Source organism: Ahaetulla prasina, chromosome 2 (assembly GCF_028640845.1).
Source record: "Ahaetulla prasina isolate Xishuangbanna chromosome 2, ASM2864084v1, whole genome shotgun sequence".
Classification (NCBI taxonomy): Eukaryota; Metazoa; Chordata; class Lepidosauria; order Squamata; family Colubridae; genus Ahaetulla; species Ahaetulla prasina.
This window is the reverse complement of record NC_080540.1, coordinates 240,265,302-240,292,844: the sequence shown is the minus strand read 5'-3', so window position 1 is coordinate 240,292,844 and position 27,543 is coordinate 240,265,302. Positions and strand designations below refer to the sequence as shown.

Genomic DNA, 27,543 nt, shown 5'->3' with positions numbered 1-27,543 from the left:
TGATTGCAAGATGTTATGGTTCCCGATTAATGGGCTTAATACCCAACTTTGTGTTTATATGGTGTTGTATTTATCAGATATTTATGGTTAAGTTTTATTTGGGAAAACCATCTTTCAAAATGAAAACCAGAAAACCTATGCCATTTCTTTTCAGCACATTGGCATTTTATCAATCATTATTCTAGTTTAAGGCATTCCAGCTTCCTCTTTTATACCTGTGATCATTTTCTGAGTGTGAGAAATAAATCTCAAGCTTAAGCTTGCTTGAATTTCTAAAGTAGCACATTACATGTTTGTGGGATTTCAGTTTCTTAGGACTTTAGCCATTCTGTGTCTCATTAAAGATACTGTCTCAAGATCCTGAAGGATCTATGAAGTATCCTGAAGTATCTATTAAAAATCAAAGGTCTTGCACTGAATTAAAATTTTAATGCATGTATAGAGTAAATATTGGATTACATGGCAAACATTCCTGGCATAAAATTGGAATGTTCTCTTCTTTTCTTGCAAATGATGTAGCTGCTGAAAGTTACCTTTAAATGCAGAATGATGGAGAAGAAGCTTCCGATGGCAACAAATATACAGCTTCATTCTGCCTTCTGCCCTTTTTCTCATTCCATTTTCCCTTTGACCATAAAGAATTGGGTACAGTCACCATCCAACAGGAAGACTCCTCTTGGCACACATGTGCAGGCTGTTCTCTTTATTGTCTGGCTTTCATCATAGACTCACATTTCCTACCTGTCACCACAAGGGGTATCCAGGACACATCATGAACGGGAAGCTTCAGTAACCAAACTGTACAGGGCAGCCTGGCAGTTTAGCTCTGAGTGATTCTGTGAAATTAGAGATCCGTGCAGCAGAATCCTCTCTGGGGATTGCTGCTGTTAGGAGGGGGGAAAAAACCAAACCAGATCTTGTGAGCTGCGTGTGTGGCTGCCTGTGTATGAAAGAGAGAAAAGACGCAGAGTGCATCTGACTGAACCATTTGGCTACTGGGAAGCCCTAAAACACAGAGAGAGAAAAGGGAGAAGGGAAAACAGAAGAAGCCGGAGCACAACTGAAGTGCAGAGCAGCTGTGTTTGTCTCCTGATACTCTTGACACTTTGGGGTGCCTCATTCAACGAAACCATGGATTCTTGTACTGAAATCTTCTTCAGGCTGTTGTTTCTGGTCCCTCTCCATCCGTGGAATATATTAGCAGCCGGAGAGATCTGTGAGTATGACCAATGGATATTAAACTTAGACCAGACTGTTCTGCAAAAACTTAGGACTTAATTGTAATGAAACCTGGACTTTAGAAAGGGAGTTTTCCGAATAAATCAAGGCAGCTGCAATCGGAACTGCAAATAGATGGGATGAAAAGATTTCAGATGCTGAAAATGTGTCATGTCCTTGTGTTTTTCATTTACTGATTTGACCAGACTCTGATCAGAGCAGTTTAGGGTATGATAGCCTCTGGGGAATTCACATTTCGCTATTAACTGCATGCTGTGCTATATTACTTTCCCTCCTCTCCCACACGCCCCTCACCCCGACCTGTCTTTTATTCTCTCCCCCTCCCCACCTGCTCTTTTAAATGTTTACTATAAAGCAGCAAAATACTTAGCAAGGAGTTAAGCCTTTCCTGGGAGACTGCTGGCATGCTGATATTCTCTGCTGCATCAGCTTTGCATTTAGCAATGTGCAGTTTTATGGATAAGGATGCTTTTTTTTTTTGTTTTTTGAGTGAAGGAAGAGTAGCTCTCTCTATCAAAAAACAGCACAGCCAACGCAAAGGTCAAGATTTTAGGGGATGTTCATTGATTAGGGAGAGAGTAATGTTCATGTGTGACCAGGCAGTAGAAGGTTAGTGGCAGTGTGAAAATGGTGTTCCTCCTTTCATTTTTGAAAAGACAATAATTTGTAAAGGAAAGCTCTGTGTAACTCTTGAACTTAAGAGAGTCACTAACTTAGTAATCGGTATTTCTTGTAGATATGGGATAAATAAGTCCCAAACCTGACTCAGACCAAATTTTATGTACAAAGTATATTATAGGCAAATATATGAAAGCAACTCATTTTTCTATCCATGATGACTGATCTTACTAAATGCCTCAGTTAATAAAAAGCTTAAGTTTGCATTCAACATCTTAACTGGGGTTCCAGTCCATGTATTCAGATTTTCAGTTCATTGATGGAAGTTTATGTGATGAGAGGACGGAGGGGGGGGTGGGAGGAAGGAAACAAGGAATGGGGACTTGAGTTAGAGGAACTGGGAGTAGAAATAGCATAAATATCCATAAATAACACAGTCACACCATTGAAAAGAAAGCTGCCAAGAACAGTGAAGAAATAGATCAGGAGGAAAGTGGAATGATTTCCCTGGATCCCATGTTTTAAAGACTGAAATACAATCATTAAAAAGCCCATTCTCTGCAGTGGAGAACTGCATGTGTGTGTTTCTCTCTCTCTCTCTCTCTCTCTCTCTCTCTCTCTCTCTCTCTCTCTCTCTCTCTCTCTCTCTCGTCTGTGCGTCTGTGTGTCATTCATTCATATTATTTCATTTGACATTCAAGTGCACAGAATAAGTTTTCTCTGTCAACTCCCTGCTGCGGTGTATCTAGATGCAATTTCTAAATTTATCATTGTTCCATTTTTTTTAAATTTCATGGTTTTATCCCTTTGTCAGAAGAATATTGAAACTGAATTGCACTATTTGGTAGATGCCGCTTCAATCTACAGTAAAATAGGACTTCAGGAACTATAACAGAGCAGCAAAGCACTAGAGGTCACTCTTACAATTTAGGAAGCAAGGCTGGGAGTAAATTATAGCAAACATCTTTTTGTTCTCCACAGAATTATGATGAATAAAAACATCAAAGATCACTGCAGTGATTATCGCCTTTACCCTATGACATATTTTTGAATTATACATCTCTTAGGGGATATAAGGCTATTCTTTTTTGGTTCCATAGTTAATTTGGTGAGAGCCAAAATTAAAATACCTTGGCAATCTAATGAATTCTGTAGCCATTTTGAGATGTTACAGATGATGAATATAAAATCCAAAGATCATGCAGAATTTAAAATAGTTTGCAATATTTATATAAACCAATTTATGTATGCTTCTGGCTCTATCCAAAATAGCATAGCATTACTTTGATTATCTTCTGATTTTTAATGACATTAGTTTTTATTCAGATTTAGTCACTCTTACCCACTGATATTGATGGGACTTAAGATACCAGTTGCTAACTTACCCAATTGACTTTGCCGAGACTGATGCCTATTTAAATAAAACTGGATCCATTCCAAATTTTAAACAATTTCCCCTAAAATTGTTTAATGTCATATCATATGAGTAAAAGAGGGTTCATCCCATTGATCAAATTTGTCAGGAAATTTTGTTTTTTTATGTGTATCACTATTTTTATCATTGTGCCTTGAGTGTCTTTATAAGTTCATCTGCTGCCTATACAGTGACATCAGTAGACACTAACAGTCTCATTCCAAGTGTTTTCACATTTTTATACTTCTATTTCAATCATCTTATGCAAATAGAAACTTCACTGTACACAGTGATGTTTCCTATAGAGTCAATAGGCATAAGGTCTCATAAAATTAGGATATAGTTTTTATCAGTTCTTACAGTTCTTACTTACCTTTTCACATAAATGCATATGTGAAAGTATGTAAATGGTGACAACTAAATCCTAAAGCTTTCAAGTTCAATCTATTTCCTTAATTCTTCTAATATTTTCCCCCAGCAGGGATTCTAATGTTAGACCTTCAAGTCCTATTTAACCTTTTCCATGATCTCAATCCTTGCTTGGGACAGAATCTGTGAGAAATTAAAGCTCTCTCAAGAGTTGACTTATGCATTACTCTATCAATATAACTGTGTTTTGCTACTTATTCGGAACAACGTATTTACAGAGTTGACTACATGAACCAGAGATAAGAACTTCTAAAGTTCTTATTCAAGTTATTTGAAACAAGCAAGCCTTATCAGATGAACAATTTAGTGGAATTCATACATTGTTACTTTTCCTTCTAGATGAGTATTGCTACATGTTTTCCATAGATGCAATTGGTTTCCCTTGGAAAATTTTCATTCTGAACAGTGTAGACAATTCAAAGCTGCCTCTTCCTAAAGAATTAAAACTTCTGAAGCAATTGGAAGATCTATGCAGCCATAGATATAAAACAATGAAATGGCATTCCAAAGCATTAAAGGACAACTGAAATCTTTTAAAGTATACGGATACGTTTTAAGTGTAGGTTTTGTTGTTTAAACTTCTTGACTATTTTGAAGATAGTTCCATGACGAGTAACATTTTCCTAGTCAACTGTCAGGAATGGAAATTTGACAATGTTGTCTATACAACACTACCTTTCAAACTTTGTGGGAAAGAGACGCTGCAGAAATCATAATTAAATTTTGTCTACGTTTCACTGCTTTAAAGTAGTAACAGTAATTAATCAAGGTGTGGGATAAAGTCCTGCAAATAAGTTCTCAAAACATTTTGCTTGTTTGTTTCAGCAAAAGAAAACTTAAGAGTTAAGAACATTTTCAAACTTTAAATCTTCACATCAACAAATCTAACTGAAGATAGCTAACCAGCCATCACTAGTGCCATTTTAAAGGATAGGTATTTGGGTTTGCTGTTAATTGTGGCATGGAGATTTTGAAGAAGAAAAATAATTTAATAGAGGCAAAATGTAATGCAATCCTGTATATAGGCTAGGGTTAGGATTAGGGTTAGGATTGTATCTGTATCTCTCTCTCTCTGTGTATGTACATACGTGTGTGTGTGTGTGTGTGTGTGTGTGTGTGTAGATAGATAGATAGATAGATAGATAGATAGATAGATAGATAGATAGATAGATAGATAGATAGATAGATAGATAGATAGAATCTGTCTGGGACTGATTCAAGTGGATTTAAGCTTCCTCCTGGACTTTTTGTTATTTCAGCACAACATAAAAGGTCTTAGAACATTTTAGTAGATGATAACGGATATTCTGACAACACAGTTCTATATGCATCTATATAGAAGAAAGTTTAATGACTGTCGAGAAACTGAGTACAGAGTTCCAGTTTCATCATAGGAGCAAATCCTATTGAGCTCACTAAGAGTTTAGATTGTATGCTGAAAAGTTTTGTAAGCTCAATTGCCTTTAATCCTGTAAATATCTGCAGAGCTGCAGCAATGAAATTACATGAATATCATTTCAAGATTTGACAAAGACTAATATTAAATTATATGAAGAGTCATCATAATCTTTCCAGGAAATTAGCTTCTGGTGGAAGAGAAAGGTCATATAATATTTTCTGTACCTTGACAGCTGGTATTTAAACAATAGAATTATCATGACTGTGTATCAGTTTACAAACTACTTTCACTACTCTCACTTCATCCGACCTGAAATAATTCTATTTGTGCAAATAAAATCAACTCCATTTTTTACTGAGTAAGCAATTATTATGACAGCTTTATTATTAAGAGATGATTTGTATGCTTCAGAACATATCATAATTAGAATCAAACAAAAAAAGCAGAAATAAAAAAAACACTCTAATCTAAAGTTGTAAGTCTAAGAGACACTCTATGGAAGAAGGGAGAGGTAACAAATAGAGGAAAAGAATAGAAAAGGTAAGGAATTAATCTAAATTAATATGAACTTTAAATTTGTTTGAAGAAGAGGTAGCAAATCACTGTAGTTCATATGTTGTATTGGGACTACAGTACCCAGTATTCATTGGTAGAGATTTTAGTTGCACCATATTAGTGGAGTATGTCAGATTGCAGAAGGGAATTTAGAAAATGCTTCATAGAAAGAAATGAAAAAATAACATCATTACTATTGTCCCAACGGTGTTTTTCAAAAGGTAATTTGGCTTTCTGTGTTTTTTTCTCTTGAAGATATTTTGCTTCTCATCCAAAAATCTTGGATGAGAAATGAAACATCTTCAAGAGAAAAAACACAAAAAGTCCAATTGTCTTTTGAAAAAGCACCTTGGGACAACCATGACCTGGATGATTGAGAATCTCCATAGACAGCATTACTATCACTAATCAAACATAGGGCAAGAAGATAACACAAAAAAGAAGTGTTATTAAAGGAAAGCAATCATAGAAAATTAAAAAGACTGAATTCTTTTTAGATGTTTTAAAGCTTAACTTAATATAACATGGATTGACTGATATTGTCTAACCTATAAATCAAGACAGGAATTTACAACTAATGATCCTGACTATAGAATTATTTATTTAGAATTTGCCTCTATGGCTATAATACTAGCAATCTAGAACTTATTTTACTTTTAATTATTATTATTGATATTCTCTCTTCATGCATTATACTTGAGAGGCAGAAGTTATGATATTAGAGGTGAAACTCCTAAAGGAATCTCATGATCCTAATTGCCATGTCCATAGCATTTCTCCCTGAGTTTGTATGTGTGTGTGCATGTGTATCTTAAGCATTTATCTTCTATTTATGCATGTTGAAAACGTGAAAACATATTGCTAGCCATGATCTCTCTCTCTCTCTCTCCCTCCCTCCCTCTCTCTCTCTCTCTCTCTCTCATCTTTCTCTCTCTCTGTCTCCTTTGGAATTATCATAATTTCTTCATAAATTTACATTTTTAGAATAATCTGGAATTTTAAAAACACAAAATATTTTTACTTATTTATATTTCTTATTTATTTATTTATTTATTTATTTATTTATTTATTTATTTATTTATTTATTTAATCAAATTTTTATACCGCCCTATCTCCCGAAGGACTCAAGGCGGTTTACAGCCCGATAAAAATACAAATATAATACAAGATAAAACACTAATTAAAAAACTTATTTAAATAGGCCAAAATTTAAAATTACAATTAAAATGATAAAACCTCGTTAAATTAAATTTAAGATTAAAATTCTAGTCCAGTCCTGCACAAATAAATAGATGTGTTTTCAGCTTGCGGCGGAAGGTTCGAAGGTCAGGAAGTTGACGAAGTCCTGGGGGGGAGTTCATTCCAGAGGGTGGGAGCCCCCACAGAGAAGGGCCTTCCCCTTCTAAATTTCTAAACCACCCATCTCCCTCAGATATCTACAATAATAAGAAGAAATTGTTTTCAGCAGCAATTCTGTTACTGCTGCTGTTGATTTCATTAATGCATCCATCGCTCAATCAGTAATAAATTAGCTACTAAATAATTATGCAATATTTTCTATGCTTCAGAGTAGAGCATCAAGCAATCCTGAAAGAAAAGAAATCTCTGAATAAATAAATTAAGAAGAATATTTTTGGGTCTCCTGTATCTTGTTTCTGTCTACTAATGGGCTGTTTTACATGTTATGGGTATGAGTGCATTAACTGTTTGCAACCATCCCACAGATTGTAGCCAATATTTTTAATTTGGGAGATATAGTATTTGTCATAGATTTCAACAGCCTGTTTCTGGTCTTGCATATGTGGCTACCTTGAAGTCACTATTTGTGATAAGGCTGACCTAATTAATACTCATATGTATAAGAACATAAGAAAAACCCAGCTACAAGGCCAAGGACCCACAGAGTCTAGAACAGGAATATCCAACTTGGCAACTTTAAGACCTGTGGACTTCAACTCCCAGAATTCCCCAGCCAGCTTTAAAGTTGCCAAGGCTGAACACTCCTGGTCCAGAATTCTTTTTTACACTGTAGCCAAAATAGACAAGTAGAGTTTTTTTTTAAAAAAATGATAACTTATACTACCCATTTCCAAACTTTTCAAATGTTGTGTAATGTTAAAAAAATGAGAAATGTGTTTTTGAAAAAGTCTTTTTTGAAATATGTTTTGAGGAAAATGGGTTTTAATATACATATTCAAAATCACAAATTAGTGTTTAGAATGGAGTGGAGTGCAATTATGAATGAACATATGTGAGTGAATTAAAAACCACATTCCATATCTGAAAATTGATATAACTAACAAAGAAAGAAGGAGAGTGAATTTGCAAGTTACCAAGAAAACGTGTTCTATAAATAATAATCCTATAGACTCCACTGGAATCTGATTTACATAAAACCAGGAGGAGGTTCAAAGGACTATTTATTGCTGCTAGTGAATTTTCCTTCCATAGACTAAAGTATAAAAATGATACTGTTGATATACCAGTTAATGAATACCTTCAGTGCAATAATTTGAAAGGTGACTGAAACTTATATAATATGACATTTTAAGTAATGTTAAATTAATAATTACAGAATTATGAATTAAATGCCATATCTATAACACTCCATCATGGAGGTTACCTGAAAGGTTTAAATCATAAAGAGATTAAAAAGAAGTAGTAGTTTATCCATCTGGTAAGTGGATCTAATAATTACTTTTTTTTAATTAATCGTATCTTATTAATTTGTATAGTTCAGGAATAAGATATGGTGCATTTCCAACTCCTTAAAAGCTTCTTTGTTTATTCTGCAAATATTTTTTGCAATTAAAACGTTAACATACGTGGTTTTGAGAAATAATTGCAATAGATATGGTAGGTGAACAGATACTAAAGGTTCAATTTAGTAGTTAGTATTTGTTCTGAGTACAGTATATTCTTTACTTTTGGACATGATAATAGACATAGAATTAAGAGAATGATATTTTATGAATCTTTAAATATTATAATTGTTTTAGCTTTTAGTATACAAGTCCCATTGGCTTGTAATTGCCTTGATAAATTTGCTAAAACTGCACCAAAAGACTGCTGCGTGCAACCATTGTAAGCATCATAACTTTCTAAGAGTCCTAAGTTATTCTTCAGGCCAATCTCTTCAATCATTCTACAACACAGTATTTTGGAAAAACAGACCCATCTTCTTCCAAACCACATCTCATGTTGTGCAAAACTAGCAAGAAGAAGATTAGCAAACTAAAAGCATTAGATCATTGAACAGATCTCATTCTGGCAAGGTAAAAAATAATTGTTTTCAAAAACATTTGAAAAATAACAATTGTTTAAAATTAAACATCAGTTCAAGCCATCATTCACATGTTTGAGACCTTGAATTGGCCATCATTTTGAAGCCAGTGGCCATCCACACAGACTTCCCTGTTCTGTAGTTAGCCTACCAGCCATGCTTATAGCTCCCGCTAGTCTCTTTCAGTGACTATAATAAATTAGTATAGGTGTAAGAAAGTGAGAACTGAGTATTTCCTTCCTCTGCTTCCATTCTACTGATGACAACATTGGAACTTTTTCCGAGCCATCAAAGCAAGGCAGCACCACCATTTTACCAAAGCAAAGAGCCTATTTGAACTTTCCTAATTATCCTATCATCATCTCAACAGCCTTTTAATGTCCCTTTTACTCTCTCTTAGAAAATTAAAATAATTGCAATCACTTGTTTATACACATGTCTAACCCTTCTCTACTATTTGCCGTGCGTTATATAAATTCAGTTTTTGTTTAAGAGCTTAATCAATGCAAAGTTGTTTAAGAGCAACTTTAAGATGCTGGGGGTTCATTTGATCTGAAGTGGCAAGACGTCTTATAAGTTCATGACTAATTTAAAATCTTGCCATCAAGCCCCACCCGCCAATGATACTTAGAGGTACTGGGGTTATCTTTTCACATAGTACCTTAATTTTAGGAATAGGTGTTATATTGCATGTGTCCTCTTGTCAGGGCTAGATTAACAATATTTTATTTAACAATAATATTGTATAAACAAATTTAGGATACAAGTGTGTTTTCTTTTAAGAAGATATGTTCTTTCTTTAACAAAATACTATTGCTGCATGATCTTTAACAAGATCAATGCTCAATTTGTTGCAAAGATGAGCAGTCCTTCCCCTTCCCCTTCCCCTTCCCCTTCCCCTTCCCCTTCCCCTTCCCCTTCCCCTTCCCAGTATCACCAGCTACCTTTCCCTCTCTTACTTTTCTCATCCCTCCAGCTTCCTTATAAAGAAATGGCTGAATAGTGCTTAATTGTAATTCTACTAGGGTAGCAGACTCTTATTTAATCAACATTGCCATAAGATTTCACTTGTTTCATATCACAGGACACCTGATGATAAAAGCCATTATAAATTAATGAGCAACACTGGGAGGAAAAAAACCCTCTCTAATTTTCTCAGTCTCTGTTTCTATAACAATTTCAATGTGAGTGTCAAGAAATGGTCAGTTTGTAATTATGGTAGCATTCCATAGATATTTATGGGAAAATGAGCTCCTGTGTATTGTTAATATTGTCCACCAAATAAAGGAATGCTTACATTGGTCAATTTCTCTAAATTTCTTCATTATGGAAGTGGGAAAATATTAAATATGTTCTTGAAAGCTCCACTTACTCTGAGTGGCAATAAGCCCAAATTCTAACAAAGCCCATTGAGACGATTGATTTTTAATATATTTTTCTTAGAATTTAATGGAAATTTTGGGATCTAGGAACACTGCAGAATGCTGAGAGGAGATCATGCAATAAAGACAGAATAAAGACAAGACATATCCTTTAGATTTGCAGGTTTTGATTAAAACCTGCAAAACCACATTCCATCCACAATATTTTGAATCATCCCTTTTGAAAGAATCTATAGACCAGGGGTCAGCAACCTTATACACTCAAAAAGCCACAAAGATCCTAACTGGAAGCCCCCTGTTAAATCTGGAGCCAACCGGAAGTCCTGTTTCCCCACCATAGAGTCTTCTCCTAGCACGGCGTTCTTTTTCCTCTACCTGTCCTAACCGAAAGCCCTATCAATTGTGCAGCCAACCAGTGACGGGGAGCCGCAGCAGAGGGATGGAAGAGCCACATGTGGCTCCAGAGGGTTGCTGATCCCTGCTCTAAACCAAAAGTTCTTCCATCAGATTGAATGAACAAATTGGTAGGGGAGAAAAATAAGATTTTCCATATCTAGCATTAATATTTAACCTACTGCAAACTTGTAATTCTTCCTTTTTTTCTCTGTTTCATAGGTTATACCTATGCTTTTAGGCTGAGTCACATGGCAGCATTAATCAATACTTTCTTTTTTTCTTCCAGCTGGCTGTCTGGAATCAAATGTTTAAGAAGGACAGGATGAAAATGGTCATCTGTGAATTGAGCATTCTGTACTGAATCTCTGATAAGGCAGAGATTATCTTGACGCAATTAGTTTTTTTTCTCCTCCCTAAGCCTTCTCTATATTCAGTGCTTAATGGCAGTGTAATATCAAATGTGTCTTATGGGTTGAAGTCCTGACATTTTTCCAGCTAGCAAATTGTTACAATCACTAGAGCTTTCTTCAGTTATCTATGGAGGGATTTCTATCTAATTTAAAGAGAAAAGATTTTAAAGAGCAGCTGCCCTCTCTTTGATGTTCCTCTTGTGTTTTATAGACATTGTATGATAGTTACCTTCTTCGTAAAACTCACATTCCACCACAACCATGTCAGAAGCTATCACATTTCAGTATTATAAAGGATGAAAATGATGGTCAATCTGAAGAAGACTAAGATGTTTCCATTTGCACATTCTAAATATTGTGTCCATATTTTTAAGGAGAATCCTGTAATCACTGTTGCCTCAGAGAGTAGATTATGGACATTTTGTGATGTCAAAAAGAAGGAAGAAAAGCAGATTGTAGTCAGCTGGTTATGGCATGATAAAATCTGATAAATCTTCATAGGAAGTTTTTTAAAGAGTTCATTCTTATTAGTTGGTACAATCTTTTTCTTGAAAACAGCCAATTAGGTCAAGCATTCCTTTAGCTTACTTTGTGAATATAAAAAATGAGTTTTAAAAACTTTTTCAGAGACTAAGACAGGACATGTTTGTATGGGAGCATTCAAAATAACAGAACAGCAAATTTGGAAGGAACCTTGAAGGGCTTCTAGTCCAACCCCCTGCTCAGGCAGGAAACTCTATCCCAGACATGTCAAACATGCAGCCCATGGCCGGATCCATCCTGCAATAGACCCAGAGTTGTCCCAAAGAGCCATCCCAGAGACAGCAAGGGATCAGCCCATGCCACCCCGGCCCACCCCGGCCATGCCCAACCAGTTGGTCACAATGACCAGGCTGTTGTGACTCCGCCCCCAAGCCTGTCCTCATGGACTCGGAAAGAGAGTGAGAGGAACCAGCAAGGCCTCTCTCGCCAGGACCCTCCTCGCTGGCACCGCCCCAACTTACAGCTGCAGGCCAGGAGGAGGAGCTGACAAGGCCTCCCTCTCTCGCACCCTCCTCCTCCCTGGCAATGTCTCAAGTCCCAGCTGCTGACGATCAATCCTGGATTGATCCAAGGCAGTGACAAAAAGATAAGCGTGCACAGCAGAGGAAAAGGTGTGGCAGGCTGAGAGATTGCTCAGAGATTGCTGAGCCACACCCCACAGGGTATAAAAGTGGGTGGAGCTGCCGTGTGGCCCTTGTGACGGACAAAAAAGCTACCAAGGGCAGCTCGGTTGTTGGAGGGCTAAATAACTTTGTCAGTGAGTTTTGGCAATGGATCTTGGACACGAGATAATGGACTCAGAACTTGGCAAGCCTTTGCAAGGTCACTGCCAAGTATTTCCTCAACTGAAGAAAATCAGGTCTGTAGCAAATAAAAAGACTGGGAGACACGCATCTTTGTGTTTGCTCTGTGAAGTGGGGAGGGGGACATAACACAGGCCATGCCCACCCTGGCCAGATAAGTTTTAAAAAAATAAAATAAAGGCAGGCCCATCATTTCACTGAAAACACCATTTACTACACAACAACAGACAAATTGTGGATACAGACAGGAGATTGTGCATTCTTGACCTTAAGAAATGTCCAGGGACCCATACCTATGCTGAGCTAAGTTATATAGATTAATCGTCTTATCTCCTAAACTCTCCTAAAACCTACATTTTGACTATGGGGAAAAGAGCTAGAGCAAGGTATATTAGGAATTGATTGGACACACCAAATTCAGTTCTTCCAGAAATGGAATAACTGCCTGATCCCTTAGCACAGGGGTCTCTAACCTTGGACCCTTTAAGACTTGTGGACTTCAACTCCCAGAGTCCCTCAGACAGCAAAGCTGGCTAAGGAACTCTGGGAGTTGAAGTCCACAAGTCTTAAAGGGACCAAGGTTGGAGACTCCTGCCTTAGCACTTCACATTCTTTAAGGTAGTGTGAATTTTATCCTCTTTTGGGGGAAATATTTTCAATAGTTTGAATAGTTTGAAATGTTCAGTTTGAATTTTGTGAAAAATCTCAAAGTCAGAAGTAGGTGTCATCAAAATTATGCTGTTTATTTACAGTACGGATGGAGCAGAAGATGAATTATATATGCAAAAATGTAGAAGTAGATTATTTATTAATTACATAAATAAAGTGTGGATGATACCTTTGCCATCTTATGTTTGTAAAATGGCATTCTGGGAAGAATCCCTATGTATGGGTAAATTCTGCAGAAAGAATTAATCAGCCACATTTTTGAAAGCCATTTTCTGACTATAGGAAGGTGATAGTCACTCTGAACATTATAAATGTTCCCTGTAAAAAAGAAAAGAAAAGAAAAGATATCTTTGCTTTTTCCTGGTGATGCTAGATGAGATGTTAATTGCATAAAGCAAGTATGCTATTTTAAGGACTTAGCAGCTGTAGGGAAGAATGACTAAATTCATTTTCCTTCTATAACAGAGCTGATAACATTGTCTTGTGGTGCTCCTATTTTCATTTTTTTTTAAAGGCCTCATTAGTACCACAGGCTTATGTGTTATATGCTGGGGTTGTGCAAAGATTTGAATTGGAGATACAATTACAAGGTGATTTGATTGAATCTCTGAATCAAATTGATTTTCCAAGCTTAATCAATGATTTAGAAAGGCTTTTCAGCATCTGCTGCTTCTCTCTCTCTCTCTCTCTCTCTCTCTCTCTCATCAGTTCAGCAATTGAATTAATCTGATTCAATGATTTGAAATCAGACTGATCTCTGAACCAAATTGAATTAAGATTCAATCAACAGTTGAAATTAGATTAGCACCCATCATCCATCACTATTTACATTAATAAAACTGTTGGCATTAATGTGGACCTTACCAGCCTACAAGGCTTAAACTGTCTTGTGAGAACAGACTAAGAGTGCTAATACATGATGTCTGTTTCATAGAATTTGTAGCAGATTCTCAAGATGCTGCACAGATAAGTGATACCATGAAATCAGCAGCCACTTCTCTTTCTATAAAGACTATTTCTTCTGTTTGCAATAGATATGTAGGAGTGCTGCTTATGTCAATGAAAGCTCAAAGAAATTGGATTCAATAGTGTGTTTGCTAGTTTGGCTGTCTCTTGGCTAATTTATTCATTCTTGTGTATGTAAATACTGCAACAAAAAAATAAATGAATAAGCATGTCTTTTTTCTTTTTCTATATTTGGAACATTATTTAGAGAAGGTATGGTCAGTGCTGAGTTGTGCTCTAAATTTTTCAGTTGTTATTATGTATCTGCAATTGTGTTAAGCTCAGTGAAGGAAAATCAAAAGTCTAGTGAGAATATTAAGTAATTTTGTTAGCAAGCAGATATTTAATTTTGTGTACTTCTTGTGCACTAGCCAGTAGATGTCCAAATGTATATAGTTCCTGACAAGTCTGCAGAGGTTTGTTTTTGTTTTTTTTTAGTAAAATCAATTTGCTGTGTTATCAAGCATTATGGCAGTGCAAGATCTGTGATTTAGAAACTATAGCCTAGAGATATATATGACAATGAAAAAGCTTTTAAAACAGTAATCAAACATGTCTGGATTATAGCATCTGTGGGATATTCTAATACTGCCCCAAACCATTTATTTTTCCAAAGCAATTCTATTTATAATTCCAAGATTCTGCCTAGAATTAGGATTGCAAATTCTGTGAAAGTTAAAGAAAACTTTTTAAAAATATCTATTTATAAAAGTCCACTGCATATTTAGTTCATACAAGCTTATTTATATTATTATGATTGGTCACACAGTCCACCAGATATTAAGAGTGGAGTTCACATTTTTATTCTCCTATCGAGTCTTCCCCCCAAGGACCTGGGATAGGCAGATGTTTGATGATGTTAAAGGTATTGTTTGTAGGATGTGAGCTGTTCCAACTAAAGCTGCCCTTTACAATTGATGATGGTGATTTTGTCAGTGCTGATGGTGTTCAAGTGGTTCAGGTGTTCACTAGCCAGACTTTTTTTTTGGTCTCTCTTACAAATAGTTGTTGAATCTGGGATGTAGTAAGTGCTTATCTGTTTGAATTCCCAGAGCATTTTAGCATCTTTATTTTTTAATACTTTGACTATTTTGTAGTAACCTCAGTTCTTGTTTGCAGGCAAATGGTATTTTCTGAAGATCTTGCAATGCACCATTGTTGCTACTTTGTTATTCCGTTGTTTGTGGTCAGTCTGTGCAATCTTGTTGCAGGTGCTAACTAGATTGTGCAACAGTGCAACAGTGCACCCATTGTTTGCTCAGGCACTTGCTGTCTTTTCATTTCTGGCTTTGTTCTTAAAAATTGCTGTTGTGCAGCTAGAATTAACCTTCTCTTTCTTCAACTTTCTTGGTCTCAACCATTGCCACATCTTTTTATCTGCTTGGTTTGCTAGGTTTTTTTTTTTTTAAGTATACTGGCCATGTAATACTTCATGGTATACTTCATGGTATACTAGCTTCAGTCTTCTTCATCTTTATCTTCTTCACTATCCTTCAAATATTCTTCCAATGCCCTTCCCCCCCGCCGCTTCTTCATCTGTCTGGTATACATGTAATATTCCAAATCCCACCTATTTTCCCTGTTAAGTAGCATTTGTCAATGTTGCCGCATGGATGAAGGGCATGATTCATTGTCATTATTTTTCTGGTCTCCCTATTCAGGGTTTTTAGTTTGGCTTGAGTCCAGTCCAGCATTCCAACTGTGTATCTAATGACTATAATTGCCCAGGTGCTCATTGTCTTGATGGCTGTCTCTACTGAGTTTGGACTTTAAGATCTTCACTCTCGTGATGTATTCAGCCTTCTTTTTGACTTCAGTGTGCTTGATGTTGTCAGTTTGAAGGATGTCCAGGTATTTGTAATGATCGTCATCATCCAGATGCTTGATGTCTATTTCAGATAGTGTTTTTCCACATAGCTTCGTCAGATCATTTGTATAAAAGTGGTAGGTTAGCCTGGCAGATGTTTCTGATGTTTGATAGTCATGAACTCACTTGTTCAGTAATGTTGTCACAGGAATCAGTGCAATGATAAGCAGTAATGGTGACAGTGAGTCTCCTTGAAGGCCTCCTCTCTTGGTACAATTATTATCTCCTGAATCATGCAGAAAGCCCCTCCCAAAGATGTATACTTTATGAAGCATCTGTTTTGATGTATTTATATTATATTGATTCATAGACCTACAGCAAAATGTTTTATAATAGATTGTAAATGTCTGCTTATGATCAGCTTAAATGTTGGCATTCCCAGTGCTCCCCAGAGTAGACAATGCAACTTCAAAGCATTAATCTTAGAATATTTACAGGAAAAGCAACTGTGGATGACATGCTATTTAATAGTATAATGTGTCCAATTAATTTTGTGTGGTGATTAGTGTCCATATGGTCACCAAAACATGCATAAGACTAACAGAAGTAAATCAATTGAATTGTGTTTGGCGACTATGGAAATTAAATAAATTTGGAAACCCAGAAAATGTAAATGTATTCATACCAGCAGCTGTAGAATAAAATTATTCCAAAATATTTTGAACATAGCTACTCATAATTGTCAGGCCATTCCTGCAGAAGAATTCAAATTTTAAAATATGTAATTTGTAAAATTTTATTAATATTAAACTATGACTATTATTTTAGTCTTTCCAGAAACTTCCATATTTCATACTCCTTGCATGTGGAGTGATTTATGATTTTAAACTTCATAGTAATTTTTTAAAATAAACTCCAATGGTCTGTTCAGAAGAAAATAGCAGTGTTTTCATTAGAGTTCAACCCTAAAAAAATATACAGTAAATACAAACAGTGAACTCAAAATTTGATGTCAAGTTTATAAATATTTATTGTTTTGATTTTTAAATATATTAAAATGACTCTGTATACCATGTTTTACAGTTGAATATGCTAGTTCATATTTTTATTGTAAAATAATTTATACTTAACAGCTAAACTGGTACAGGCCACCTTATGGGTCACAAACTGCACTGAAATTCAGCCATTTTCTTATTACATTTTAATATTTAATTATGGTAGTTGTGGACTAACGTTGAGTGGTTAAGGGTAGTACACACTTCTCACTTCCATCCCTACCTTTACAAAAAACAAAATCTGTACCAAAATTCTATCAATACTTTCTTGTGACATCACTATCCTTCTAGAGCAGGGTCTCCAACTTGGCAACTTTAAGACTTGTGGACTTCAACTCCCAGAATTCCTCAGCCAGCTTTGCTGGGAGTTGAAGTCCACAAGTCTTAAAGTTGCCAAGGTTGGAGACTCCCCTGCTCTAGACTCCCAGGAGGAAGGGGCTGCTGGCTGGGGAATTCTTGGAGTTAAAGTCACAAGTCTTAAAGTTGCCAAGGTTGGAGACCCCTGCTCTAGACTCCCAGGAGGGAGGAGCTGCTGGCTGGGGAATTCTGGGAGTTGAAGTCACAAGTCTTAAAGTTGCCAAGGTTGGAGAGCCCTGCTGTAGAGATGTGACTTGTGACCTATCAAACAAACAAAAACTTTGTACAAGACTCCAGAACAACATGTTTGTGTATTCAGATTTTGCCTTTGACTCTGATTTACAAAAATCATGTTGGAGCATGGGAATGGCAATATTAATCTCTATTCTCATGTGGAAAATTCAATGGGCCTCTGGTGGCGCAACAGGCTAATGCAGCCTATTATTAACAGCAACTGCTTGCAATATTGCAGGTTCAAGTCGCACCAGGCCCAAGGTTGACTCAGCCTTCCATCCTTTATAAGGTAGGTAAAATGAGGACCCAGATTGTTGGGGGGCAATAAGTTGACTTTGTATATAGTATACAAATGGATGAAGACTATTGCTTGACATAGTGTAAGCCGCCCTGAGTCTTCGGAGAAGGGCGGGATATAAATGCAAAAAAATAATAATCAAATATATGCCTTGTCACATGTATCATTCTTGGTGGGCTGATCTGGATCAGTTAAATGAAGAAAATGCTTCTTGCCAGTGCTTCTCTCTTCTGAAATAACTAGGAAATTTGCTCAATAGCTGTAAGGAGGGTTGGATCTAATGCTGAACTGTTAACCTATAATTTCTATTTCTGCCTGATCAGGTATAGTTATGTAGGCTGTAATAATTTTAGTGTTGCTTGATGTTTATCCTAACCATGGAACGAAAGAGGAAGGAAGGAAGGAATCTATAGTCTCCATGACACACATATCAAACATGGAATTTAAAGCAGCTCTTGTTTAATCATGTTCATAACACAAATATTTATTTTATTTATTTATTTATTTATTTATTTATTTATTTATTTATTTATTTATTTATTTATTTATTATTTTGTTTAGTTTGTAAACATGTACGAGAAAACATGCATAAGTATAAACACGAATATGGACACAGGAAATGAGTAAGAACAAATGGGAACAGTAGGACAGGGATGGTAGGCCAGCTGGTGCGCTTATGCACGCCCCCTTACAGACCTCTTAGGAATGGGGTGAGATCCACGGTAGACAGTTTGAGGTTGAAGTTTTGGAGGTTTGAGGATGTAACAACAAAGTGAGGTAGTGCATTCCATGCATTGACCATTCTGTTGCTAAAGTCGTATTTTCTTATTATTTTTATTATTTATTATTATATTAATAAAATTATTATTTGCAAAAAATATTGATCAAAATACTTATTTGCCTTACCTATGCTTCTCTTGAGTTGTAGTTTTTACACAACACTCATCATTGGGAATTGAGATTGCTGTGATTTTTGTTCAATAAAGGTAAAAGGTAAAGGAGTCCCTGTGGATTTTATTCTGCTAATCATTGCCAATTATAGAGGGTGGTACTCATCTCTGTTTCAAGGCCATTGAGCCAGCACTTTCCAAAGACATTTCCATGATCATGTACCCAGCACGTACCCAGCACGATCATGTACCCAGCACAGAGCAGTGTTAACTTCCCACCAAAGTGGTACCTATTTATCTACTCCCATTTGTCTGCTTTCAAACTGCTAGATTGACAGGAGCTGGGGCAAGGATGGGAGCTCACCCCATCAAGTAGAGCTTGAGTCTTGAGCTTGGGCTGCTGGCTTTCCAGCTGACAAGAGCTAGCATCTTAACTGCTGAGCAATTGCATTGCCTTGTTCAATTTTTAAATGAACAAAATTGTGTCATCTTTCATCTTTCAATGCCAGTATTTTCAATCCATTCTTAGCCCTTGGGATATATAAAAACATGAATTTGTAACTGCACATCTAGAAATGTATATTTTGAGATGTGTAATTATGAACGTACATGTTATAAGAAATAGGTTTAAAAAATGAAGTGGATAAATTTGTCCAGTGCAAGTCCATGTTTTCCATTTTTTTTCAATCTTAAATTTAGTTTCTACTATATCTTCATCTTTTGAGATGTTGCTTTATATAAGTATCATAAAAGTTGACTTAAACATTTTGTTCATTTTTTGTCTGGGTTTTTTACATGCAAATGTAATATGTATACTTATATATTATTTGTATAGTATTTCCACTAATTTCTTATTTTCTTTAGGTTTCTCTAATATCTAGTAAGCAACTCTTTTTATTTTCATCCCGTTCTGGCCCAGAATGAACTTGCTGCAGGTTTCTAACTGAATCTTCCCACCTCTAAATGTTAAATCTGAATCTAGGCTGAACTATAGTTATGTAGAGAATGACTGCATTTCTTTTAACCCTCTCTCAAAATTCATGAGCATACAAAACTAAGATGGAAACATCTTATTAAAACATGAAAATTTACATAACCTGAAATAGCTTGAATATCCTATCTCTATGAGAGAATATGAATGAAACAGGGCTGTTATAATACTACCATGCAATCTAGCCAACTGAAAAACATTTTTCAAAGATATGTTTATGCTCAACATATTAATAAAAGCAATTACATAGTTTGTAAAAGTTTTTTTTAAAAAAAATAAATGATGTATAGCAGCTTTGCAAACTGTATAATTGCTTTTATCTTTCAGCTATTTCAGAACTGAAATTCTTTTATATTTGATTATCTTGCATCAGAAGCATGAGCACTTCCTGATGGATAGTTCCAACATTATGGACCAAAAGATACCAAGGATGGAGGGATAAATCGAAGGAGGGGAGGGGAGGGGAGAGGTTTTGTGATATGATGCAATGGGATAGGACAGGATGGAATAGGATGGATGGATATGATAAATGGGTGGAAATGATGGAGGGATGGAGGGTTGGATGGAGGGATGGATGGATAGATGGATGGATGGACAGATGGATGGATGGATGGATGGATGGATGGATGAATGGATGGATGGATGGACAAAGAAGCTATATATGGAAGGTAGAATCATTCTCTTCTACCCAAATCCAGGTCTGAAGTAGGGATGCTTCCATAAAATTTAGCAAAGAATTACCATATTGTAATGGGAAAGTTTTCACATTATTCAGACCTGTAGTAATACTATTACTGTTTACTGAATGTGCTTGGTAATTACATCAAATAATACTGATTTTGATTAATAGCTAATAAATCCAAATATATCAAAGGGAAAAAATGGTAATGTTGTTTAAATGGAATGAAATTAAGGCTAAATTGCCTTCACTTGTTACATTTAATGCCTATAATGCAGCTCTGGCAGCAAGGTACAGTATTAAATGTGAGATCTGGTTCAAGTGGGTACACCTAATCTCCTTGTGTCCTTAGCTATTATCTGTGTTAATGCATCAGGTTTTAAAGAAAAGCATCAACCTGATAAATGAACACATTAATTAAGATACTTGAAAGTAGCAAAAAAGGCAAGATTACAAACACAGCTATATTATCACAATTTATCTATTCTTCACGGGACATTACAACTTCGGCAATTAAATAGGGGAGTTATGCTCAACTTGAATTTTACTATCTTATTTACAGCCTTATAGGCTGTCTTAGCATTTTGAGGTGATGTCATACATTGTGACTATCCAGAATAATAGCAAGGGGTCTCTCTATTTATTAAATTTTAGAATATTTTAGTTTGTTGTTAAGTGATACAAAATATTCTAGAGCTGCACATAAATTGTCCTTTAAAATTCCTCAGCAAATTTGACGGCAAAGTAATCAGGTTAGTGATTTCTGCAAAAGTTTTCAATAGAAAGGAAAATTCACAAGCCATTCTTAAGTATGATTTCTCCATGTGTGATCACAGTTGCACTATTATTGAGAAAGCCCAATGAGCAGAGGCTCACAATATAGAATCCCTTGCCATAGCATCAGAAAAGTTGGAGAGGCTGCAATTCACCAGACAGATAATTGTAATTATTTATTTATTTATTTATTATTTATTTATTTTGTCAAACATGTATTTTATGACAGATACAAGTGTAAACATAATTATAAATACATGTAAAGGGTATGAATAAAAGAAAATATTAGGACAGGGACAGTAGGCAAGCTGGTGCACTTATGCACGCCCCTTACAGACCTCTTAGGAATGGGGTGAGATCTACAGTAGACAGTCTAAGGTAAAAGTTTTGGGGATTTGGGGAAGAAACCACAGAGTCAGGTAGTGCATTCCAGGCATTGTTTTTTTTAATTGATGCATTCTGCATCCTGTAGTTTAGTAATCTAAGAATACTACAGTCCATCTGAAGTGTTCATCTCCTGTGGAAGAATATTTAAAGCAAATACTCTTCAGTTAAACTGAATAAGTCCTAGTAACAGAAAATATAGGATGATTTTTCTTCTAACACTGAAACTATCTGATAAGTGATAAAAGTTTACAGTTTTGTGTGTGTGATAGGTTTTGTAATGAAGAATGGAAAATCTAGAGATAAAAGTCTTGATAAAATATGATGAAATTTCAAGAATACCCTAGAAAAAAACCAATGGCAAACCACACTTCCATTCGATTGCCCACAAAATACTATAGAGATGCCCATGAAATCATAAGGAACCAGGCTCAAATCTGGGGAAGGTTAATGTTTATTTTACAGTAGTGAAGTGATCACTCAGAATTGGTTGTATCATTAAATGATACCTAAATGGACGGAAACTAATCAAGGAGAGACACAACTAGAACTAAGAAGAAATTTCCTGACAGTTACTGTAGAACAATTAACCAATGGAACAACTTGCCTCCAGAAGCTGTGAATTCTCCAACACCACAAATTTTAAAGAAGAGATTGCACAACCATTTGTTTGAAATTGTATAGGGTTTCCTGCCTGAGCAGGGGGTTGGACTAGAACAGGGGTCTCCAACCTTGGTCCCTTTAAGACTTATGGACTTCAACTGCCAGAGTCCCTCAGCCAGCAAAGCTGGCTGAGGAACTCTGGGAGTTGAAGTCCACAAGTCTTAAAGGGACCAAGGTTGGAGACCCCTGGACTAGAAGACCTCCAAGTTACCTTCCAACTGTGTTATTCTATTCTATTCCAAATTTATCTGGTAATTATAGGAGACCAAATAATTCTCATTCTCTCTCTCCCTCCCTCCCTCCCTTCCTCCCTCCCTCATCGTTTATTCCATTCTGATGATTTCAAAAAATTAGACCTAAAGTAAACTTTGGATGGGTTTATTATGGACAGTTAAATTTATATTTTGAACATTGGCCCCCATTGTTGTATATTACCCAGAATAAACAACAATATTTTTTTCATGTTTAATCAGTTTGCATCTTTCTTTCTGCTCAGCCAGCCATAAGGTGGCTTATGGTATAAAGCAAAACAAAAACATTAAGATCCAATAAAACTGAAAGGGCTTAGCTAGACAGACAAGTCTTGACTCCTTTCCTAAAAGCATCACTGATTGCTGATCATAATTCACAAGGAACATCTTTCTATAGCTTAGAAAACAGAAGGCTAATTTTATTCCTCTTTACTTTTGTGCAGTAAAATATCATCAGCAATCAAAGTTGTTTGGATCTGTTCCATGTTAAGAAGCTTCAAATAGTTTTAGAAGAAAAGGTGAGGCATGAAAAAAAATGTCACATTATCATCTGTAATCAAAGCTACAATAAATAAATTGACTGTTGACCTATTCATGGAAGGATTCTATAATCAGGAGTTTCTGTTACTCTGGTTACTCTTTAAAAATATTGGTATAGGAAGGTTATAAACATTTCAGTGGTATTCCTTTTGTCAGAAAAGTACTTTGATATACACTATATTATATGGCAAACTTTTTTTTTATTTCTTCTAACAAGGAAGAGTAGTCCAATTTCATTTACTTTAATATTTGTAGTTGGCTTTACCCTTCCCTATTAGAGTTTTACAAATAAATAATTCCAAGGGAAAGGAAGGTACTCTAGGCTGAACCTAAATTATTTAATGACACGCAACTGTCAAGTTTTACTAACTTCAGCAGTTCAGATCTGTTTGATGGGCTATTTGATTTTCCAGGCCCCCCTGCCAAACAAAAGGCCAGTGAATATACTTTCATTTTTGACTAGCGCAGTGATTCTTCTAGAACCTGAGACCCCAGGCTAGGGAGCTATTTGAAGTCTCTATAAAAGAAGAAAGGATTTCAGGATTAAAAAAAAAAAGATCACAGCTTTTCACACAAAGCCACAATGGAAATATGGATGAGTGTGTAGAAAAAAAATATTATGGTTAATTTGTAATGTGACTGAGATGGAAAATGCTATAATATGTTAACTAAATTCTCCAAGTTTGGTGGCCTCAAAGCGGCAATCTCAAAAGAAACACCTGTGTTGTCTAGTGGCGAAGGTGTTGGATTAGGACTGGGAGATCTTGGCTGTATTCCACATTGAATATTCATTGAACATTCCACATTGAACATTCCACAATGAGAAAACAATTGCTACCAACCTGCCTTCCATTGAGGACCTGCATGAGTCAGAAAGAGGGCTATGAAAATATTTACAGACCCCTCATATCTTGGACATAAACTGTTTCAACTCATAACCTCAAAACGATGCTATAGAGCACTGCACACCAGAACAACTAAACACAAGAATAGTTTTTTCCCAAACACCATCACTCTGGTAAACAAATATTTCCCTCAACACTGTCAAACTATTTACTAAATCTGCACTACTATTAATCTTCTCATCGTTCCCATCACCCATCTCTTTCCACTTATGACTGTAAGACTGTAACCTTGTTGCTGGTAATCCTTATGATTTATATTGATATTGATTGTTCCTGATTGCTTATTTGTACCCTATGAATATAATCAAGCATTGTACTTTAGAATTGTTGATGAAGGTATCTCTTCTTTTATGTACACTGAGAGCATATGCACCAAAACAAATTCCTCGTGTGTCCAATCACACTTGGCCAATAAAAAATTCTATTCTATTCTATTCTATTCTATTCTATTCTATTCTATTCTATTCTATTCTATTCTATTCTATTCTATCTGTTCTGTTCTATTTAGCCACCACAACTCATTGTTTGACTTTGAGTCTGTCAGTCCTTCTCTACTAACCTACCTTACAAAGATGATTGCTGTGAAAAAAAAAACATAGCAGAAGGCAGTGTTATGGATATCACCTTCAGTACCTATTTCAAAGGTAGATAATAAGGACAAGCATATTAATAAAACAAATAATTACGTGGCTGGAAGAAATAACTAATTAACATATAGACTGGAGACCAGAGACCTTCCTGTTGGGAATATTCAACATGAAATATAGTAAGGAAATAGGATACTTAATTTTACATATAATAACAGCAGCCAGAATAGCTTACGCACAGAAATGGAAAAACGAAAATATACCGACGGAGGAGGAGGTGATAAACAAAATCTTGGAATGTGCTGAGATGGACAAACTATCAAAGGAGTTAAAAGAAAAAGAAGAGTCGGAATACTACATAATATGGAACAAATTGTATAATTGGCTAGAGACTAGAAACACTAGATGATGAAAAAAGGTGAAAAGCTTATATATATGTGTTTAAAATGGCAATTATGAAAGAAAATGAATAGTTAGAAGGATAGTTAGGATAGAAAAAAGAAACAAGAAAAATGGGACAAAAAAGAAAAGTACAATTAAAAGAAACGAGAGGGGGAATAAGGATGTAAATATGAGAAGAATAAGGAAACGAAGCTGATGTAAAGAAGGAATATATGCTTTATGTCAATGTATGTTATGTATTGTTCTTTTTTGTTTTATATATATATTTATATGAAAAGAGATGCATCAAAATAACACTGATTCTTACTCCCTATGTAATATTTTTATATTCAAGCATATACTCATTTTTCCCCTACTTCTTCTGGGTTTACTACATATTCTTTTTATATACCGTATATACTCGAGTATAAGCCGAGTTTTTCAGCACGTTTTTTGTGCTGAAAAACATCCCCTCGGCTTATACTCGAGTATATACGGCTTATACTCGAGGTTTTTTTTTTCTTCTTTTTTTCACATTATACCGGATGGCGCAAACTTGGCGGGCTTTTGCATTAGCGCGGGGAAGCCCTGCCGGTGCAGTGAGAGGGCGGGGCGGGGGAGCCGCCAGCCTTCTCGGCTGAGGGAGGGAGGGTTTCCCCGACCGGTAGCTGCCTCATTTCCCACCCTCGGCTTATACTCGAGTCCCCAGTTTACCCCAGTTTTTTGGGGTAAAATTGGGGACCTCGGCTTATACTCGGATCGGCTTATATTCGAGTATATACGGTAACCTATTTCAGCTGTACTCAACTTCTATATTTTTCCTGACTATCTAGCTCTCACTATTATACAATAAAGGACAAAGAAGCATGCTTTTATACATAACCATTTTTGCTTCAGCAAATATTCATTCTTTGTAAGAGATCACATGTTATCTATTACATTTCACCAGCCTTTGTGTAGCTTCCTCTATCCTCCCCCCACCTTTACTAAACTTTGTAGCAATGTGTACAAATTCATAATCTTGTTCCAGTTTTTTGGCCTTTATATATACATAGAATAGAATAGAATAGAATTTTTTATTGGCCAACTGTGATTGGACACACAAGGAATTTGTCTTGGTGCATATGCTCTCAGAGTACATAGAAGAAAAGATACCTTCATCAAGGTACAACATTTACAACACAAATGATGGTCATATGGTACAATTTAACACTTAATGTTATAACACTTAATGATAGTCATAGGCTACAATTAAGCAATCAGGAAACAATATCAGTATAAATGGTAAGGATAGAAGCAACAAAGTTACAGTCATAAGTGGAAGGAGATGGGTGATGGGAATGATGAGAAGATTAATAGTAGTGTAGATTTAGTAAATAGTTTGACAGTGTTGAGGGAATTATTTGTTTACCAGAGTGATGATGTTCAGGAAAAAACTGTTCTTGTATCTAGTTGTTCTGTGTGCAGTGCTCTATAGCATGACTAATCACCAAAGGTGCACAGAATGCTGTTCCCTTCCCACCAAAGGTGGTCCCTATTTTTCTACTTGCATTTTTTGCATACTTTCGAACTGCTAGGTTGGCACAAGCTGGGACAAGTAACAGGAGCTCACCCCATTATGCGGCACTAGGGATTCGAACCACTGAATTGCTGTTCCTTTCCCACCAAAGGTGGTCCCTATTTTTCTACTAGCATTTTTTGCATACTTTCGAACTGCTAGGTTGGCACAAGCTGGGACAAGCAATAGGAGCTCACCCCATTATGCGGCACTAGGGATTCGAACCACTGAATTGCCGACCTTTCGATCAACAAGCTCAGCATCTTAGCCACTGAGCCATCATATCCCCTTATGAATTGGTTTCAGTGCCAAATAAACTTAATGTTGTATCTGCATTTAGCTCCATGTTTAAAATTGTGAATACAGAATCAGAACAATTGTGATTTTCTGGTCATGCTGTTATAATTATCAAAAGAAACATTTCAGAACTTAATAGCCATTCATATAGTTTTGCTCTTTTTATGCCTATAGCGACAATGAAAATATTGAAATGGTAGATAACTTCTACAAATGAGAAGTTTTAAAATCAATTATTAACAGTCAAGAAATATGCCATAGATTAGCATTTTGTAAAGCAGCAAAGAAATTTTTTGGAAGAGGTACTAGAATGTATCTATACAAAGATCAGAACCACGCAAGCAAAGGTTTTTTCTGTATTTGGAAGCAAAAGTTGGGCTTTGAATAAGCAGAATACAAAATTCATCAATAGGATAGGATAGGATAGGATAGGATAGGATAGGATAGGATAGGATAGGATAGGATAGGATAGGATAGGATAGGATAGGATAGGATAGGATAGGATAGGATTTTTTACTGGCCAAGTATGATTGGACACACAAGGAATTTGTCTGGGTGCATATACTTTCAGCATACATAAAAGAAAAGATATGTTCATCAAGAATCATAAGGTACAACACTTAATGATAGTCATATGGTATAAATAAGCAATCAGGAAAAAATATCAATATAAATCATAAGGATACAAGCAATAAAGTTACAGTCATACAGTCATAAGGGGAAGGAGATGGGTGGTTGGAATGATGA

General features: G+C 35.8%; 1 protein-coding gene across 1 annotated transcript in view; it reads left to right on the top strand.

Moving 5' to 3' along the window:
- The first annotated feature begins 1,131 nt into the window (after positions 1–1,131).
- Positions 1,132–27,543, top strand: part of CNTNAP4 (contactin associated protein family member 4) — a 307,943-nt gene continuing 281,531 nt past the window's right edge. The window contains exon 1 of the mRNA XM_058172405.1: positions 1,132–1,216. Coding sequence (XP_058028388.1) covers positions 1,132–1,216 — 85 coding nt within the window. The remainder of the gene's footprint in view (positions 1,217–27,543) is intronic.